Source organism: Pithys albifrons, chromosome 7, assembly GCF_047495875.1.
Source record: "Pithys albifrons albifrons isolate INPA30051 chromosome 7, PitAlb_v1, whole genome shotgun sequence".
Taxonomy (NCBI): Eukaryota; Metazoa; Chordata; class Aves; order Passeriformes; family Thamnophilidae; genus Pithys; species Pithys albifrons.
This window is the reverse complement of record NC_092464.1, coordinates 55,530,162-55,550,714: the sequence shown is the minus strand read 5'-3', so window position 1 is coordinate 55,550,714 and position 20,553 is coordinate 55,530,162. Positions and strand designations below refer to the sequence as shown.

The following is a 20,553-nucleotide window of genomic DNA, read 5'->3' as shown; positions in this document are numbered from 1 at the left end:
AATCTGCTTGGTATGTATTTGTATTGTATTTGAAATTATTTCTAGCTTATATATTTTAGCTCATTTATTTATAAAAGAAATATAAAAATAAACATAAAAGCACCGATCTCTTTAAGATAAAGGATGAATCGTAAGAGTCTTTAAAATTAATGTGTTAAGTAAGTTTTAGTCACAATATACACATATGGTAAATTATTAGCCAAATCCTTGTAGTCCTAAAGTGCTAAATCATTTGCAGTATGACTAAGAGAAGGATGCCAGAGAATTAATACTTGAAGAAACAACTCCAAGACCTGAGGGATCAAAGAAAAAAGCTCTCCATAAAATGTGCAGAGATTTTTTGCTAAATCAGCTTAAGAAATACAAGTTTCAAGTAGAATTTGATGACTTATCTGACGTAAACCTTATGGTGTTTTGCTGAGTGTTTGGCACTCCATGTTCAGGAGCTTTCTGTTCAAGTATTTGGTGCTGGTTACATGACACAGGTCACCACCTGTCTATTATGGTTTCCCATTCATTGTTCTCTCCCCTTTTTCATCACTCTTTTTCCATATCCTCTTTATTTTTATTTTGGTTGTTTCCTCCTTTCCTTGTTTATTCAAAACATTATCATCAGTTATATCTTTTATTCTTTATTTTATCTACCAGTTCCCCAGTTCATCTATCCATCCATCTATCCATCCATCTATCCATCCATCTATCCATCCATCTATCCATCCATCTATCCATCCATCTATCCATCCATCTATCCATCCATCTATCCATCCATCTATCCATCCATCCATCTATCCATCCATCCATCTATCCATCCATCCATCTATCCATCCATCCATCTATCCATCCATCCATCTATCCATCCATCCATCTATCCATCCATCCATCCATCCATCCATCCATCCATCCATCCATCCATCCATCCATCCATCCATCCATCCATCATTTTATTTATTCTTTTTTGGGGTTTATGGTAGTAACACTGCTGGTTTCAGATCTTTTCAAATCACAGTGATCAAGCTCTTAGAACAAATGCTTTTCTTTGAGACTTTAAGCATCACAGGGTTGGTTCAGGTGATGTGGACTGGTGTGAGAAGACATCCATCTCACACTAGAACAGTTCTTCACAGAAATCTGGAAAAATTGCATTATTTGAGAAGCCTCGGGACCTCCAAGAACAGATGTATGTGTGAGAATTTCTGTGCTGGGAAATCTTAGTGTTGATCATTATGTTCTCCAAATTGACATTAACTGAAGTACTAATTCCTCTAAAATCCCACAGACTTCCTCCATTCCTCAATACACTGTTACTGATTGAAGCAGTTTGGTTTCAGCTGAGGAAAACCCCAAATATTTAATGATTGTTTTGCCCTAAAAATCTGCACTTCTCTTTCTACCCACCTCAAAAGTGGGGAAAAGAAATACTTTAAATATTGCTGGTGTGTGTGTGGCTCGGCTTCACGTACGCAGATTTGGGCAGGGCTGTCCCCACGTGCCCTTCCAGCCTGTGCAGTGGATTTCAGGTGAGGCTCAGCGTGCGCAGAACTGGCCCCACCATTTCAGTCCTGAGGTTCATCTGCCACGGCCGAGCGAGCTTGGACAGTGCCAGTGAAGTTCCTCAGGACTAGAACCTACAGCACCCGGCATTTCCCAGGAGGTCTCCCATCCAAATACTGATCTGGGGCTGACCCTGCTTAGCTTCCGAGATCTGATGGGATCAGATGTCAGGGAAGGACTAGAACCTACAGAACCCGGCATTTCCCAGGTCTCCCATCCAAGTACTGATCCGGGGCTGACCCTGCTGAGCTTCCGAGATCTGACGGGATCGGATGTCAGGGAGTCATTTAACTGCCTATATTGCTGGTAGCTCCACTATAATAGTGAGCTTTGTGGTTCTCACACGTCTGACAGCATTGAAATGCACAGAGAACACGAGGTCTGACACACCAACAGATGCACAGGGAGGCTCAAATATTCTGGACATGCTGCATTTACTGGGCAGAACATTTAGCTGTGCATCTGTCCATGTCCCACAGCATGTTCCAGTTTGTGGCCTGTGTAAAGCTGAGTTTAATTCCACAGAAACAGTGATGAGCTGCCCGGGATTTTGGAATGACAAGCAGCCTGCATGGAGTGTCTGCTGGGTGGATGCAAGTCAGAAGAGCTGGAAAAAAGGAATCTGACAGGCGACCTGCAAAAGCAAGTTGTGTCCTTCAGCACTGCCAAGCAGGGAGGAACAGACCTGTGGGAATTCTTCACATGGACACTGCAAAAGGTTGTATTTAAGCTTGCTCAGCACCAAGTGAATGCAAGAGGAGCTGAATACTGGCACAAGAAATCCCCAATAGCCTTTAAAAACCCCAGCCTAACACCCCAGCATTTTGGGGATGAGTCCATCTGAAAACTAGAAAGGATTTAATTGAGCTCTTTTTTTCATTACTTTCCTCCCTGTCTCCAGTTTGCTACTAACAGGAAGAGTTTGATTTGGGCAGTAGTCTAGATAATAAAGGTGAAGGTTAGACTGAGATTGAGGGAGTTTAGGAGGAAGGAGAAGCCTGTCCTTTCATATTAGCAAGTCTGTGGCAGGTTGGTGCATTTGCCATAAGAAGCTGTTGATGTGTTTGTAAACCAGTTTATAGCTAAATGGTCACATGCTCAGCTGGGACAGTTGCTGTGCATTTTGGCAGGAGATCTGACTTTGTTAGGGAACAGAACCCACTCCACAAGAGTTAAGAAGTGGATGATGGGTGAGGTAAAGATATATTTACTCATTTCTTTGACTCTTATTCAGGCAGTAAGAACAACTCAAAGAAACAAGAAAAACTGGTTCCTCTCATGGACAGCTGATCAAGTGCCATTTCCCAAGCTGGACATTCCTCCAGCCTGGCACCACAGGAGCAGGATATCCCTGTCTGATGCACAGGCAGATGGCATCAGCCAGCTTTCTAGCTTATCAACACTGCTGATTTGTCCCCACTGTGCTGTTCCCTACATCTGTTTTTCTCACAGCTTCTTCCATGCCACTCCTCAGTCCCTTTGGCTTTTCTTTTTTACCCCCCCTCTGGAGACATTCACCCAAGTTCCCAGTAAGAACTCGATATTCAGAAAGCATCTCTGCTGCTTAATTCTCACAGAAAGAAATTTGCCTAAACAGTTACAATAATTTCTATTTATTTCTCAAAACACAGATACATTTTCCAACTTCCACTTGAGTTCTGCAAGAAAAGCGGAAGGGCATACAACTTTCTCATGCTGGAAGCCTGGAGAAATCTGACCTGCAGAGCTTTCCAGACCACCCCTGGACTGCTGGTGGCCTGACGGTCACTGAAAGGTGGGTGAGCACAGGGGAGAAGGAATTGGGGCTGGAGCAGCAGAGACACAGAACTCTGAATCAGCCTCAGCAACTGGGTATAGCCTGAGCTGAGAATTGCTGAGATAAAACCTGCCTGATGCAAAGGTGTAGCTGGGCTGGAGTGAGAGGGAAGTGAGAGGGCAGTAAAGGGACTCAGAGGATGAGGGTGGAAGGAGAAGGGAGATATGGGCTAGGCAAGAAGCCTATAGAAATTGTGTGTATGAGGAAAACTCCCCAAAATTCTCTTACTCCAAAGAAGGCTAAATCAATAGAAGTATTATTGAAATGCAGGAAAAATTTTAGTAGTAAGAGAAGTCCCAAGCCTGGTGCTCTCAAATTGTGCTGTGGGAAAGCTCAAAGGCAGGCAGGCTGGGAACTGGGAGAATGTGAGAGTATGCAGCAAATCGTGGAGGCCAAGAAGATTAATAAGGGCACAGCTTGCAGGTGTCACACACAAAGATAGTTTGTTCAATCACTCCATGAAGAAAGGGAAAAAATAGGTAAAAGTAAAAGCTAAAAGTAAAGCTTTTTACTAACTTCAAATTACACAATATATATTCTTAATTCCCATCCATAGCCCCATCTTGTAGGTTGAATCACAGTGTCCATAAACCTCATTACAGCTTTTAATTGGATGACACTTTCTGGACAGATGTCCACTTTTGCTGTGAGAAAACTTATCTCTTACATTCTTTCCCACAGGGCTGCTTGACCCAAAACCTCCTTATCTTACTTCATTTTCCTTAGCTTGTAGGTCTTTCTCATAGGACTAATTTAGTACCTGCCAGTAGGCTTCAGAATCAGCCTGCAGTTCCAAAAACCCCTCTCTCAACTCATAAATCCTTCTTTTCCTCCACAGGAGGTAAGCACAGGAGCACCTGAGTACACAAGAATTTGTATCTGTCTGCTCTATATTATGTTTCATTTGGCTTTTAATTTGACTGAACACATTCTTTCGATAATTATATAAAAAGGAGGTTTCTTGAGAAAAAAATAGCAGTCAGAGGTGAGCCTTAAGGGAGAACTGGAAATGGCCAGCTTGGGAGTAACAGAAATGGATTGGGTGTGTCTGTGCCATGCACAGCACTGAGAAGCCCCAAAACCAGTGCAGAGAGAGCTGGGCACACAGCAGTGCTGGCAAAGAAATCCCTCTGGGAATAGAGGATAGAGTTGGAATGCTGTGATAAACACCTGACTAGATAATTGTTGATGAGAGAAACAAGAAAGAGGACAGACCCAGGGCTGAACACAAGCTGTCAGGCTCATCATGTCCCACTCTTCCTGTTCCCCACTCCCTCTCTGATTCCCTCAGAATCAAGTGAAAATGCAATGCAACTCATCACATTTTCTATTGATTCATTTTCCTGCATGAGGAACCCTGTCACTACTTCCAACAAAAAAGGACTTTTATAAATTAATGTGCTGGTTTCAGTGCATTCCTCAGCAGAAAGGATGTGGCACACCCCAAGCAGTCCCCAGGTAGGAAATGCAGTGAAAACTGAGCTGCCAGCCAGGCCTTCCTTCATCCCTGCAGGGGACACTCTTACAAAGTCAAGATAACAGACTTCAGCAATTAAGATGTGCTCTGTGCATTAATGGAGAGAAATCTGTGGATTCCTGCAAGCCTGAAGGCTCTTGTTGGAGAGCTGCTGCAGAGGCTTCTTTCTCAAGCTAAAGACAGCCCTGGAAAGTATTGCAGTGTGAACACCACTGGCCTCAGCTGACATAAAGCTACAGCACCACTTAAAAAATGCTGCCTTCTCCTTCTGGCCATTGATACCCATACAGGTTTTCCCCATATGCTCTTTTCCCGTATGAGGGTGGGTTATCAGAGAGTTCAGCAGCCTTTGCATGTCCTCCACAACCTTTGATTCTCATCCTGTAATGGCAGGAAGTCAAATTTGGTTACTACATTTAAATTAGAGGGACACTCAAGATGTTGCCTAGGAAAAATGTGAAGAAAGTCTCTAAGTCCTGGTCTGATTAATACAGAAACAGTAGTTCATTCCCAGCTTCATCAGTCACATTATTGACTGTCTAGCAAAGGCTCCAATGAGAATGCAGAAGGAAGAAGCCAACTAGAGATTGCCATCAGTCCAGAGAGGCTGGTAAAGATGCAAATTTTATGTTAAGTGAGCACTTACTGAGTGATGAAAATACATATTTTCAAGGTGCTACAGTGAAATCAACTCACATTTGGCTGAGAAAGATATGAGAGCTTGATGAATTACATTAGCAATTGTAATAGAATTTTTCTCTGAAGATGCCTCACCATATCAGTATTTCTGAGGTGTCTCATCACCTAGAATTAAAAAAAACCCTTTTTCAAAGTATTCCAAAAGAAAAAGATTTTTGTGGGGTGGTTATTCTAGCTGGGATGTTTTAAACAATTCAATTTTTCTGACACTCAATGGCAACCACAGTTCATTTCCTGGAAATTTTTGAAAGAACTGAATGTGTTATGGTGGAACCTTTACACAGTTTGGATTCTGCAACTGGCAAGGATCAGGAGACAATGTTTTTGAGCAACAAGCATTTTCATGAAACAGGGAGGGCTGGTAGAACTCTGAACACAGTCTGAAGAGAGCAGAAAGTAGGAAGGAGTAACAGAAGTGGTGACAGTGTGTATTATCCTGCTATCAGGCTGCACAAAATAAAAACACTACCTTTTGGTGGGAAACTGCCTGTAACCTTACTCAATGCTTCACTTGCAAGTGGAGCACAACCCTCATAATGCAGTAGCTGAGAATCACTGAGTTAGATTTGTAAGTTCATGTCGTCATAAAGGAGAGATTTCTGGACAGTGGTGTACATTTATGGGACAGGAAACAGGATTCTCTATAAAGAAAGTTGAAAAGATATGAGTTTTTTCCTGTTGTATCTGAATGAGGTGTTTATAAACGAGTCACTGTACTGTGGATTAAACAGAGTTTTATGGCGTCCTGCCCCGTCCTGCCCCGTCCTGCCCCGTCCTGCCCCGTCCTGCCCCGTCCTGCCCCGTCCTGCCCTGTCCCATCCTGGCTGGCCTGTTCTGTCCTGTCCTGTCCCATCCTGTCCCATCCTGTCCTGTCCCATCCTGTCCTGTCCCATCCTGTTCTATCCTGTCCTGTGTCATCCTCTCCTGTCCCATCCTCTCCTGTCCCGTCCTGTCCTGTCCCATCCTGTCCTGTCCCATCCTGTTCTGTCCTGGCTGGCCTGTCCTGTCCCATCCTGTCTTGTCCCATCCTGTTCTATCCTGTCCTGTGTCATCCTGTCCTGTCCCATCCTCTCCTGTCCCGTCCTGTCCTGTCCCATCCTGTCCTGTCCCATCCTGTCCTGTCCCATCCTGTCCTGTCCCGGCTGGCCTGTCCTGTCCCATCCTGTCTTGTCCCATCCTGTTCTATCCTGTCCTGTGTCATCCTGTCCTGTCCTGTCCCATCCTCTCCTGTCCTGGCCTGTCCCATCCTGTCCTGGCCTGTCCCATCCTGTCCTGGCCTGTCCCATCCTGTCCTGTCCCCTCCCCTCCTGTCCCCTCCCCTCCTGTCCCCTCCCCTCCTGTCCCCTCCCCTCCTGGCCTGTCCCCTCCTGTCCCCTCCTGTCCCCTCCTGTCCCCTCCTGTCCCCTCCTGTCTTGTCCTGTCCCCTCCTGTTCTGTCCTATCCCATTCTGTCCCGTCCTGTCCCATCCTCTCCTGTCCTGGCCTGTCCCATCCTCTCCTGTCCTGGCCTGTCCCCTCCTGTCCTGTCCTGTCCCATCCTCTCCTGTCCTGGCCTGTCCCATCCTGTCCTGGCCTGTCCCATCCTGTCCTGGCCTGTCCCCTCCTGTCCCCTCCCCTCCTGTCCCCTCCTGTCCCCTCCTGTCCCCTCCTGTCCCCTCCTGTCCCCTCCTGTCTTGTCCTGTCCCCTCCTGTTCTGTCCTATCCCATTCTGTCCCGTCCTGTCCCATCCTCTCCTGTCCTGGCCTGTCCCATCCTCTCCTGTCCTGGCCTGTCCCATCCTCTCCTGTCCTGGCCTGTCCCCTCCTGTCCTGGCCTGTCCCCTCCTGTCCTGGCCTGTCCCCTCCTGTCCTGGCCCGTCCCCTCCCGTCCCGTCCCGTCCTGTCCTGCCCCCTCCTCACTCCCTAGTACTACCCAGCAGTCTAGAAATTTCCAAACTTTTTGTAAAACCAACAAAAATACCTTCCACCACCATGGTGAATCAGCATCATCTTTCACCATTCCTGCCTTGTCAGACCCTGTGTCACGGTGAAAAATTTTGGCTGTTGCAGCAGGTGACCCCACTGAAAACTTGTGAGGGTTCAGACAGATTTCTGTCTTTATCTCCAAAATTTCTTCTACTATGTCTGATGCAGAAAACAATCTGAATTATTAAATTAAAACAACTTTTTTAATTTCCTTAGATATTCGACTTCTCCCTTCAACAAGGGGCAAGATCCTTCCCTCCCCTCTGTGGTAACTGACTGACCTGTTTCAGCTTGAAACTGTTCAGTCTGAAACTTAACTATGTTTCACTGTATATAAAAGAGCACATGAGAAACACAGGCTGTGAAAAAATCTAGACAGAATGTATGTTTGCAACTCATTCCTGGTGACTGTCTGAGTCCCAGCAAGCAGCAGTGCTGGGTTTGAGGTGACATTCTCTGTGTCTTCCTCCTGTGCACATGGTAATGCCATGCACATAACCAGGACAACCAGTTGTCCCAGTTCAGCAGGTGGGACCAGTTTATCCCTGTGTGGTGTGACCAAAGCTGGGCATTCTCCACCCTCCATTCATTGCCCACCAACTGTTCCCAATGGCCCATTGGCAGCAGCTGCCCAGGGCACAGCTGAGCCCTCAGGCTGGGAGCTGGCTGGGAAAGAAGCCTGGCAGAGGAGCTGGGAGAACTGCCCTGCAGGGAGTCATTGGCACCTCCACACCCACCTGAGGGCTCAGCTCTGCTGATGGGCCAGCAACCATTCCAAAATCCCCCCTGACTGCCAGAGTCAGATCCCCCAGTGTGGAACTCCCTGCCCTGGGGGAGGCACTGGGAGTTCCCACCTGCACCTGAGGGGAGAGAATCTTGGGGTTTGGGGACTTAGGGAACCACTCATTGGATCCAGAGGAGGAGCAGCACCTGGACAGGAGGAGCCCACCACTCTCTACCAGACTGTGCCATCATCTGCACCAACAGGTTTGTCCCTTCCTTTTCCTTTGGACTCGGGGGAACCACGGGGGGCTCAGCACAGGGGCCACCAAACCCCACTGTGTTTGTGCCCCAGGGGACTGGGTTAGACTGCTGGGTTTGGGGGTTAAAACCAATTTGTCATTGCATTTATTGTAATATTGTTATTAAATTGTAACTCTGACTTATAATCTCTGTTGTGTTGGGTTCATTTCTCCTGCCAGTTTACCTTTAAACCAGCACACCAGTTCATGCTGAGGGGTATTGGCTCTGCTGCTGTGGCAAGTTTTGAGAGAGGTCAGGGATACAACAGAATGTTGTTTTCCACAGCAGGATATGGTTGAAGCCATTACACATCACACAAACAATCTTTTGAATGAGTTCCTTCTCCATGACAACTAAGAGTGTTTTAACTGGTCCCTGAAATATGCACATGGCCTATACATCTATCAGAATGGGCTTATTTAAAGAGTCTATATATATAACTTTAAAATTTGCTGGGCAGGAACACTTGGAAACAAGGCATCAGTCAGGTTTTAGTTCTGTAAATTAATTATTGAGAATATTTTTTTTAAATTAAATGCAAAGTAGCCTACAGTCAAAGGTCTGGCTAAGCAAAAATAGTAATTTTTTTTAATGATAGTGGAATTCACAAAATTATTCACCACGAATAATTTGACTTATGTTCCAGAAAACATTCTACAACAGGATTATCTTACCTTCATATTTATTGATTACTTAATGAATACTTTATTCAGACCACAGACTCGCAGGTACACAATTTTTTTGGAGAGATTATAAACGTGTGACCAAAGTGAGAGTTTTACTTGCAATATTTGGGTCAGGCTACATGTTGTTTTGTTATGCTTTTTTCCCAAGTGAAACAAGTGTCAAATAAAACCCAATTTTTTTTTTAAGTGTCAAACAGTGAATGAGTTTTGAATTAGACACAATTTCTTTACTTGTCCTTACCAGAAATGGCATGTAAATAATCTGCACCTTCAGCCAAAATAATCCGGCCTGGATGATATTTCCATAGCTATTTCTGATCAAAACATTAGTGCATATTCACATTATTTTTGAAGGTTTTATATCTGGAGCCATGGGCAGAAGTTGTCCAAGTTAGTCAGAACAATGTAAAATTTTAGTACTTGTGCCTTGGCTTATTAAAGGCAATTTTTTGTCAGTTCTGTCTGTTATCTCAGGAAATTTCTATTCTAATTTTTTTTATTTTTTTCCTTTGAATATACTTGGAGGAAAATGATAAAGTACTCTATTTACAACTCATTTTTTATATTTTAAAAGCCTTGAAGGTGCTCTGAGCTCTTTCATTTTGCTATCAATGCCATTAAAATTTTATGGGGCCAACAGCAGGTTTTACTGATTTCCTTGTCGTGTTCAGTTTGTCTCTTTGACCCTTTAAAGCAGCTGCCTTTGTAATAAATTAATATTAGATATTACACAGTCAGGTGAAATAGTTCCTGTCTTTTTGTGCTAGGGAAAAGTTGTATAACTAAGACATGTCACCTTAACAAAATAACAGAAGTTAGGAAAAGGTCACTCTAATTACTGAAGTTCAAGTTTTCAATTTATTCTATTACTTTTAAATATCACATGGCTTTGAATGCCAGATAAGACACATGCAAATAATCTTTTCAGAATGGCAGTAACTAAATTAAATGTCCTTACAATCTCCTTTTCTTTTTTTTTTTTTTTTTTCAGAGCCAATAGATGCTTACTTTGGAAGGAACTGTAAAGGAATGGCATAATTTTCTCTGCAAGATTCTGCAGAGCAATTTATATGAAACAATTTCATGAGACATATTAAAGCACAAGGGAAAGGACTTCAAAATTTAGGAATTTGGGAGGCTCCTGCACCCTGTTATAGGTTCATATAAAGGCCAGAAGACCATGAGAAAAAAAAGGGTGATGGACCTTCTGGAGCTGTTGAATGCCCACAAAAGATTTGAGGAGTAGTAATCAGTGAAGTTTCTCACAGAGAACAGTGCACCAGGAAATGAAAAGGCAGCTGTCAGTAAAAGGGATGAGACCTGAGGAGTGAATCACCTGAAGGTTGGGAGTGAAAAGTTTGTGGGATGAAACGACTCCAGCTAATTCTTGGAAGAGCAGGACTGGCAATACTCATGACAGTTATGATAACCATGACATCTACCTGAAAGGAGGTTGTAGCCAGGTGGGGATGGGTCTCTTCTCCCAGTCAACCAACAGCAGGACAAGGGGGCATGGGCCTAAGCTCTGCCAGGGCAGGTTTAGGTTGGATATCAGGAAGAAGCTCTTTCCAGAGAGAGTGGTCAGGCATTGGAATGACCTGCCCAGGGAGGTGGTGGATTCTCCATCCCTGGAGGTTTTCAAGGTGAGACTGGACGTGGCACTGAGTGCCATGATCTGGTAATCACAGTGGGGTTGGATTAAGGGTTGGACTTGATGATCTCGGAGCTCTATTCCAACCCAACTGATTCTATGATTCTATGACTCTATGATCTAATTTAGTCCAGCTTGGCTGGGGTCTCCCTTTGCCTCCCTGGAGCTGCCAGTTGGCCACTGCAGCAGCAGCTGAATCCTGCAGTATCCTGAGACATGGAACAAAGGAACTGTACATGTGCTGAGAGGCAAATGTTTCTATTAGTGATATATGTAGTTAGTGTTTGCATAATAGCTTACTGCATGAACAATGTTGTCGCAGTTTAGCAGGTGGGACCAGTTTATCCCTGTGTGGGTGTGACCAAAGCTGGGCATTCTCCACCCTCCATTCATTGCCCACCAACTGTTCCCAATGGCCCATTGGCAGCAGCTGCCCAGGGCACAGCTGAGCCCTCAGGCTGGGAGCTGGCTGGGAAAGAAGCCTGGCAGAGGAGCTGGGAGAACTGCCCTGCAGGGAGTCCTTGGCACCTCCACACCCACCTGAGGGCTCAGCTCTGCTCAGGGGCCAGCAACGATTCCAAAATCCCCCCTGACTGCCAGAGTCAGATCCCCCAGTGTGGAACTCCCTGCCCTGGGGGAGGCACTGGGGGCTCCCACCCAAACCTGAGGGGATGGAATCTTGGGGTAAGAAGACCTCATGGGTCACTCGTTGGATCCAGAGGAGGACCAAAACCTTGACAGGAGAAGACCACCACTTTCAACCAGCCTGCAACCACCACTCTCCACCAGACTGCAACTCTCAGCTGCACCAACAGGTTTTCCACTTTGGCCTTTTACTTTGGACTCGGAGGAACCACGCGGGGTTCAGGACAGGGGCCACCAAACCCCTTTGTGCTTGTGCCCCAGGGGGCTGGGTTATACTTCTGGGTTTTTGTGGGTTAAAACCAGGCTTTTCCTTTGTGCCATTGCATTTATTGTAATATTGCTATTAAATTGTAACTCTGATTTATAATCTCTTTTGTGTTGCAGTCATTTCTCCTGCCGGTTTACCTTTAAACCTGCACAAATATGTATTTGTAGATGTTGCTCATCTCTTTGGTATAATATTAAATATCAGTGGTAGAAGTGGGACAAAATTTTGAGTTTTGTCTGTTTCTAAAGGGGGGACTAATGCCAAAGGGGGTTTTGATTTTTTGCTTTTTACATTTAATAGATTTTAGGAATACTGTTGCTGTAGTGAAGGGAAATTTAGTGTGTCAGTATCTCTGGCAGCTTAAGTTCAATGTAATCTCTATCCCACATCAATGCCTTAATTCTTTAAGCTGTTTAGTCTTGATTTCAAGGTAGAAGGCTGAAGAATATCAGAAGGCCTGAGACATAAACAGGGGCAGAGTGACCCAGAAGTCAGAATACTGGAAGAACTCCAGGAGTCCTGTGTGTGCTGAGGAAGATGAAGATAAGGAATGGGGGGTCCCAAAACCTCCCCCAGCCTCAAATCAGAGGGGTTGGGACTGGGGAAGGACAGGGCTGGACTGAGAGGTGAGTAAAGTAATGGTTGGATGGACAGTGTTATAAATACCATGGAAATCAGAGTTTGGGGCACACATTGATGTATTCCTGGATGAGCCTGGGGGCTCATTAAAGCCCCTGCTCTCTTATCTCCTACTAAAATTGGCTTGGAGTCTTTTTCACAGACTTTTACAGGCAAGAGCAGGAATGGATATTTTTGGCTTCTCTTCTCCATTTCAATTCTCAAACAAAAGGTACAATTCACTTGGCCTACTCTTGTTTCTAGCTCAGAAGTTACTGGGATGGGACTGGCTCTTCAAAGTGTTTATTGTGACCCTTAGATGGGAGATCTGTAGAAGGGAAATGGCCCTTTCTGAATGGGGCTAGTAGGTGGGATTTCTCAGAGAAACCAGACAGATCAAAACCCAAGGTCTGAAAGAAAAAAAATACTTTTACTTTGGTCTGATTTTAACTAGAAGGGCTGTGGAACATTTCCACCTTAACTTGAAACACTTCAAAGAGTGAGCTATGGTGAATGTTCTCAAAGAGATGAAATGTTCATTCTCTGACATGAAACAAACCCTCTAAGTGATAAAAATCTGCAGTTCTGTGTAAACATGAACACTGAAAAGGGTTTGGAAGGTGTGGTGGGTTTGGAAATTGTGGTGGGTTTGGTAGGGTGAATTACTGAGATGAATTTGTAGGTCATTGCTGTTATTCAGCTCCAAGGGTTGAAGCATCAAACTGCCAGGCTTGTTTTACTGAAAAGAAAGTATCTTATATAGGAGTAAAGAATGATCATGGAATAATTGTCATTTTCCCTCCTGGAAATTCAAAGGATTTTGAACTTTTGCCTCCTATTATTCAGTATCTATTTGTGGAGAGATGCCATGTAAGAAAAAAGCTGTTCTCATTTCTATACTTCACCTAAGCCGTGTGAGCAATGTAATTAATCTCCTACTTTTTGTGGAGTTTTTCTATGTTCTCTCCTCTGTACATTTGAAGGTAATTACTTGGTGATGTAAGCTGGTATTACCTCCCACCAGTGCAGGGTGGTGGAGGTCACAATGAATGCAGAGAAATGTCTCCTGACCAGCTGTCATCTTTTCCACACACCCCAGTAAAGAAACAAAGAAGCTGCAGTCACAGAACAATAAAACCTCCTTGTATTAACACCAGAAAACCCCCTGATATATCTAGAAATGGACCTTCTACCACTTCTTCTCAAGGAAATTGTCTTTTGAGGCAAGAATCCACACCCCTGGGGTTATTTGTAGGATCTCTCTTTAGCTGTAGAGTGATGGCAGCTGCTTTTGTAAGGAGGAAGGAAGACCTGAAAGGTATTTCTGTTTTGGCCTGAAGAGCAGCAGGTTGGAGGCAAAGCAGAGATTAGTGCAGGGACAGCTGAGAGTTCTGAAATCATTATCTGTCTTATAGATGACTTGTATTATGCCAGTTGATTCCAAGTGGATATTAAGTATTTCTGTAAAGTTCTAACTTATTCTGGAGTGGTTAGTGGAGATGAAAACCAGACAAGGAGCACATTTCCCTTCCTTCCCTGCCACTTACTGCAGCTCTTGTCTGATCTTGGTGTTTCTGAGCTCAATCACACACCCCAAGAAGAAACTCTCAAATTATTTCTGTTCACCAGAATGATACTTTTACAAAAGTAGTGTTTAATTACATTTAATTCTTTAAAAATGCATATTAAACCCCAAAGAAATACTCCACTTTTAGTAATAAAGTACAGACTATGGCAGTGCAGGTGTAGGTCTCCAAAAAGCAAGTGAAGGCAAATCTGAGCATTGCATCCAAACCCTCTGCACTTCATGGAAAAGTCAAACCTCTGCTCTGTTCTACTCAGAAATGAGCTTCAAGTTGCAGCCTAAATGAAACTGTAGATTCCTGTCACATTGTCAAATTTTTAGGTTTTTTTCTCCTTATACCTGGTCATGCAGATAACCAGCTTTTCCCTCTTGCCTTGTCTGTATCAGCCATCAAAGCTTGAGTATATTGAAATAACAGATGAAAGAACTTACTTGAGACATAAACATTACCTTTGTATCATTTTTATAAAATCAGGCATTTCACTAGTGCTTTAATTTCTGTTACTACACACTCATATAAAACAGGATTTTTCATTCATTGTCTTTATCAGCTTTATTTCACACTTTGAATCATAATCCCTTTTACCTGGGTAAGAATTCTATACTCAATGCCTTGACCTCCAGATTCCCAGAAGGCTAAAATTACTTTATATCAGTTTTCTCCAAACCAGCAAACAACTACATTTTTTTGGAAATTCTTTCCACAAAGCAGAAAACACCTCAACTTATCAAAGAGGAAATTCTCCCTGATTACAACTGCCACTCCTCTGTAAACAACACTAATTAAATGGAAATAAGACAGACAGAGGATCAGATTGTTAGCAAGATTTTTCCTGAGTGCTCTCCAAAAACCCATCTGTCTTTAAAACGAGGGCCTTGCATTAATTTTTGGTGATGAATGAGCATTGCACACTATGGGAACAATAGAAGCTGAAAGCAACTGCAGCCAGCCCAGCAGTGGGATGGGAGGTACTCCCATGTTGCCCATTTAGGAAATGTAATTGCAGGTGAGTACAGATTGGAATTTGATTTATGTATCCAGATATTTTGTTGGTTTTAACCCCTCTAGGGCACTAAAACATGCCTGGTCAGCATGACGTGACAAAAGCCCTAAAGATACTGATTTCTATGTCTGCTTTGTCCTTCCAACTTGTGCTGGTTTAAAGGTGAACCAGCAGGGGAAATGAACTCACCACGAGAGAGATTGTAAGTCAGACCTAAAATTTAATAACAATATTACAATAACAACACTGACACACAAGGGAAATTGCTTTCAACTCACAAAACCCCAGCAGTATAACCCAGTGTCCTGGGGCACAAACCCAAGGGGGTTTGTTTGCCCTTGTGCTGAGACCCCTGTGGCTCCCCCAAGTCCAGAGCAAAAGGAAAAGAAAAACCTGTTGGTGCAGGCGAGGGCTGTGGTCTGGGTGAGAGTGGTGATCTCCTCCTGTCGAGGTCCTGCTGCTGCTCTGGATCCAACGAGAGGTTCCCGAGGTCTTCTTACCCACCACTTATGTACCCTCAGGGAGCACCCAGTCCCTCCCCCTGGGCGGGGACTCACACAATGGGTGATTAACTCTGGGAGCCAGGGGGTGTTGAACTGTTGATGGCCCATTGGCAGCTCCGCCCCCTCAGGCTGGGTGTGAAGTGATAATGGCTCCCTGGGCAGCTGCTGCTAATGGCCCATTGTCCTTGGGGAATGAATAGAGGGGGTAGAATACATAGCTTTGATCACCCCCACACAGGGTTAGCTGGTCCCTCCTGCTGAACTAGGACACAACTGCTTTTGCCTCATTCAACATCACTCTGAGAGTTGCACAGTAAGTTCATTGTAAACATTACCAGTTATACAACAGTTTCACACCTGGAAGTCTGTCTTTCTGCAGAGTTCACTTTTTCTTTGGTAGAAAGAATAAAGGTCTTGTGGGGGTTTTGTTGTTGTTGTTGTTGTTGTTGTTTTTGGGTTTTGTTTACATTTTTGATTTGGTTTTGGTTTTAGTTTTTGTTTGTTTCTTTGGTACTGGTATGTTCTTCTGCTCAATCAAATACCTTATTTGCAAAGACAGCAGCACAAGCAGAGAGAAGGAAGCAAAAGAATAATATATGCAAAGTGGTAATATAACCTCATGCTCTTAGAAAAATTAAGTATTCAGTGTCAGGAATCCCATTCCTTTCCTGCAGAGTTTTTCCAGCTGCTGAAGGCTCTGCCTGAAGTGCTTTGTCTCCTCACTTTGAATTAATGAATGGAGGAGGAGGATGGCCTGGCTGAGTCAGACAGTCAGCTCCAGTCCAACGGCTCCAATCTGGTGTGGTGAGGTGGGAATGCACCCAGCTCCCAGGTATAGACCAAAATCAGCTTTTATCCCTTCAACAGAACTGACCTGGAGAGCACCAGAAAACAATCCACATCTCTCTTGCTGAACAACCATTTTAAAAGATTTTAATTTCTTACTTCACAGGAGTTCGATATGTTAAATTTTAAAAATGAAACAAATGGGAAGTGTGTCTTCAAAAAGGCACATTATCCATGTGGTCACATGGTTTTCCACTTCAAAAATCAGTGCACAAGGGTCACAGGGTAAAGCCTTACACCACTAAACAAAGAAAAAATGACAATTTTCTGGATTAAACCTTCACTGCATTTCAAGCAACCACATCTCTGTACAAAGGACTTAGAAGAGATACTATAAATACCCCTTTATCAGAAACAGGGGAAAAGTTCTCCTTACAATCTGTAAGTATTGGGAATAATTGATTCTTGAAGTGAGTTACCCTGGAAATCCATGTAAGACACCAGTAGTGGAAACATTAAAGAATGGCACATAGGATGGCCTAACAATTAGAACAAGGCAGTTTAAGATCAAAGAATCAAAGAATCATGGAATCAGAATGGATTGGGTTAGAAAAGACCTCCGAGATCATCAAGTCCAACCCTTGGTCCAACTCCAGTCCCTTTACCAGATCATGGCACTCAGTGCCACGGCCAAGCTCAGTTTAAAAACCTCCAGGGATGGGGAATCCACCCCCTCTCTGGGCAGCCCATTCCAATCCCTGAGCACTCTCTCTGCAAAGAAGTTTTTGCTGCTCTCCAACTTCAATTTGCCCTGGCAGAGCTTGAGCCCATCGTGCCCCCTTGTCCTATTGCTGAGTGCCTGGGAGAAGAGACCAACCCCCACCTGGCCAGAACTTCCCTTCAGGCAGTTCCAGACAGTGCTGAGGTCACCTCTGAGCCTCCTCTTCTCCAGGCTAAACACCCCCAGCTCCCTCAGCCTCTCCCCACAGCACTTGTGCTCCAGTCCCTTCTCCAGCCTCGTTGCTCTTCTCTGGCCCCGCTCCAGCCCCTCAATCTCTTGCCTCAACTGAGGGGCCCAGAACTGAACACAACACTCAAGGTGTGGCCTCATCTGTTTTGCCTCTTGAGCTCGTTGGGGGCTGGCCAGGAAGCTGCTGCACTGGGAAATAGCTCTGAAGGGACAGAAGATCCAGATGAGCATTGTTGGGTGTTAGAGAGTTCCACAGGACCCTGATGGTGGGCCATACTGTGAGAGAGTGGTGGCTCTACCACAGGGTGGGGGACAGTCATGCCACAGGACATGCACTGGGACAAGGAAGATGTCTGCCTGGAGAAAGGCATCAAAGCACATATCAAAGAAGAGGAGACTCAGAGGTGACCTCAGCACTGTCTAGAACTGCCTGAAGGGAAGTTCTGGCCAGGTGGGGGTTGGTCTCTTCTCCCAGGCACTCAGCAATAGGACAAGGGGGCACGATGGGCTCAAGCTCTGCCAGGGGAAATTGAAGTTGGAGATCAGAAAAAAATCCTTTCCAGAGAGAGTGTTCAGGCATTGGAATGGGCTGCCCAGAGAGGGGGTGGATTCCCCATCCCTGGAGGTTTTTAAGGTGAGCTTGGCCGTGGCACTGAGTGCCATGATCTGGTAAAGGGACTGGAGTCGGACCAAGGGTTGGACTTGATGTTTTCAGAGGTCTTTTCCAACCCAATCCATTCTATGATTCTGTGATTCCATGATTCCCCAGTGAATGATACTTTCCAAAATAACTTCAATCTCTCCTTGTGGAAGCAGTGCTCTCAATAATTCCCTTGCATTGCCTCTACCTGACACTGAGAGGGCAAAAAAACTTCACAAATAAGGTGTTGCAAGTGCCTCTTTGCCCACACTTTTTTGTTTGTTTGTTTTTCCTCATGCATGACAGACAATCACTTATTTGTGTGCTCATCAGCCCAAGTGCCCTGGTGAAATAACCCCTCCTTTAGGTACAACTCCAATATCACCACTTTCTGCTGAGGAATGACATGTGGAGTGTCCTGCTGGACACACATCGCTGTCCCAGGAATAAAATGAAATCTTACCTATCACTTTGCCCAGGAACAGAGCCTTTGGGGAATTGAACTGGATGTCAGATGCAGCTGGCAGGCTGTAACTTGTCGGAGGGTAATGATCAAGCTGAGGAGAGAGAAAAGAATTGATGAGCGTTTTGGACTGCTCTGCTTCTGACAGTGCTGGTGAATCAGCTCTGCTTTGTGGAGTTTCTGCCATCACTTACAACTCTGAGACACTCTGCTTTCATTTTGAAAAAGGGAAAACAGCAATTTTGTCAACTCCATCTGTACTGGATATTTTTTTTCATTCTGATTGCTGTAGAATCACATCAGTTTTATTTGTGTGCTTCAATAGTACTGTGTTCAGTTCTGGGCCCCTCAGCTCAGAAAGGATATTGAGGTGCTGGAGCGAGTCCAGAGAAGAGCAACAAGGCTGGAGAAGGGACTGGAGCACAAGCCCTATGGGGAGAGGCTGAGGGAGCTGGGGGTGTTCAGCCTGGAGAAGAGGAGGCTCAGAGGTGACCTCAGCACTGTCTGGAACTGCCTGAAGGGAAGTTGTGGCCAGGTGGGGGTTGGTCTCTTCTCCCAGGCACTCAGCAATAGGACAAGGGGGCACGATGGGCTCAAGCTCTGCCAGGGGAAATTGAAGTTGGAGAGCAGAAAGAAATTCTTTGCAGAGAGAGTGCTCAGGCATTGGAATGGGCTGCCCAGAGAGGGGGTGGATTCCCCATCCCTGGAGGTTTTTAACCTGAGCTTGGCCGTGGCACTGAGTGCCATGATCTGGTAAAGGGACTGGAGTTGGACCAAGGGTTGGACTTGATGATCTTGGAGGTCTTTTCCAACCGAATCGATTCTATGATTCTATGATTCTATAATTCTATAATATAACTGCTAAAAATAACAACAGCATCAATAATAAGACATATTATTATTTCCACAGAAACAGATTTACATTTGGGATCTATGTTACTGCTAACCCCAGCTTTACATGGCTGGGAATTTGAGACTAATTCAGGTGTCAGGTATTCTCATTTTCTCTTGGAAAAGCCATAAACTAGTAAGACAGGCTTCTTTGTACTTCATGCTTATTACTTTCTTGTTGAAAATATTATGCAATTTGATTGTGATGACACCTATTGAAGTCCAAAAAACAAATTCCAGAGTAATCAACCTAGCTAAATAGTTCAATCTATAGGAAACACATCTTGTCCCTGGTATGGCACAGCAATCACATCACATTAGCATATTCCCCCCTGGTTTTTAGCTATTTAACAGAAAAATGTGAAGAAAGTGAGTAATAAAATAAATTGCCTGTGCTTAGTAATAGCACTATTAGGTGGATTAATATACCCCTATAGAGGTCTGATGTTCACATTTCATAAAGGGAATTGGGGTGAATTTTTATCTTTGCTGTTATTTATTTTCTCAGGTTTGTGTGTTTATTACAAAGGCTTAAATAGGACAGAACAACAACTATTTAATTTATTCTGGCCTTGCCCTATCACAAAACAGGATGGAAACTCACACATGTAATTTAAGACTTCACAGGGTACAATGGTCTGCAGTAGGAATTCTGGAGAAATGGCAACACTAAAGGGCATACAATATTTTCACGTATCTTTTTGCCATATTTCTAAATTAAAAATGTTATTATTGGGAACTGTTTTCCTTTATACTGCAAATACTCAGGTCAGTGGTTAAAATTAAATGAATGGCAGAGAGCAGAGAACTGAGGAAGGGCTGAATCTGAGCTCGGGTACCTACAAAGCCTGCTGGTGTCAGGAACCTGCAATTACCTCAAAATCCTATAAAAAAAAGAGAAAAGGGATCCTGTCCTTCTTTTAGTACCCCATAAACCCCCCAGAGAAGTTTACATACATGGAAGACAGAGAGGAAAAATAGCCTTTGAAGGTCACAAAAGAGATGCAGCCAGATTTCATGTTCAGAAGTGATTTTCAATTGATCATAATGAGTATTCACATTGATTATTTTAAGCTAAATATATGGAAGAACAAAGTTCCGTATTCTTACTCAGAAACTAAGAAGTTTCAGTTTGTTCAGAGTATCCTGAACAGTTTTTCTCACATTTTCAATAGACAGCAGAAATACACATATTACCTGAAATTAGAGTTAAACAAATTCACGTTGAAAGGGTGTGGTCAAGTGAATACAAAGAGTTAAAATACAAAACAGGGAACCACTGGTGGCTCTGTTAAATCCAGACTCCATCTGAGT

The 20,553-nt window shown here is 44.1% G+C and overlaps 1 protein-coding gene across 2 annotated transcripts in view; it reads right to left on the bottom strand.

The window, feature by feature from the left end:
• Positions 1–20,553, bottom strand: part of CNTNAP2 (contactin associated protein 2) — a 1,051,893-nt gene that overhangs the window by 52,207 nt on the left and 979,133 nt on the right. For both annotated transcript variants that reach the window (XM_071559619.1, XM_071559620.1), the window contains one exon: positions 18,349–18,442. In XM_071559619.1, coding sequence (XP_071415720.1) covers positions 18,349–18,442 — 94 coding nt within the window. The remainder of the gene's footprint in view (positions 1–18,348; positions 18,443–20,553) is intronic.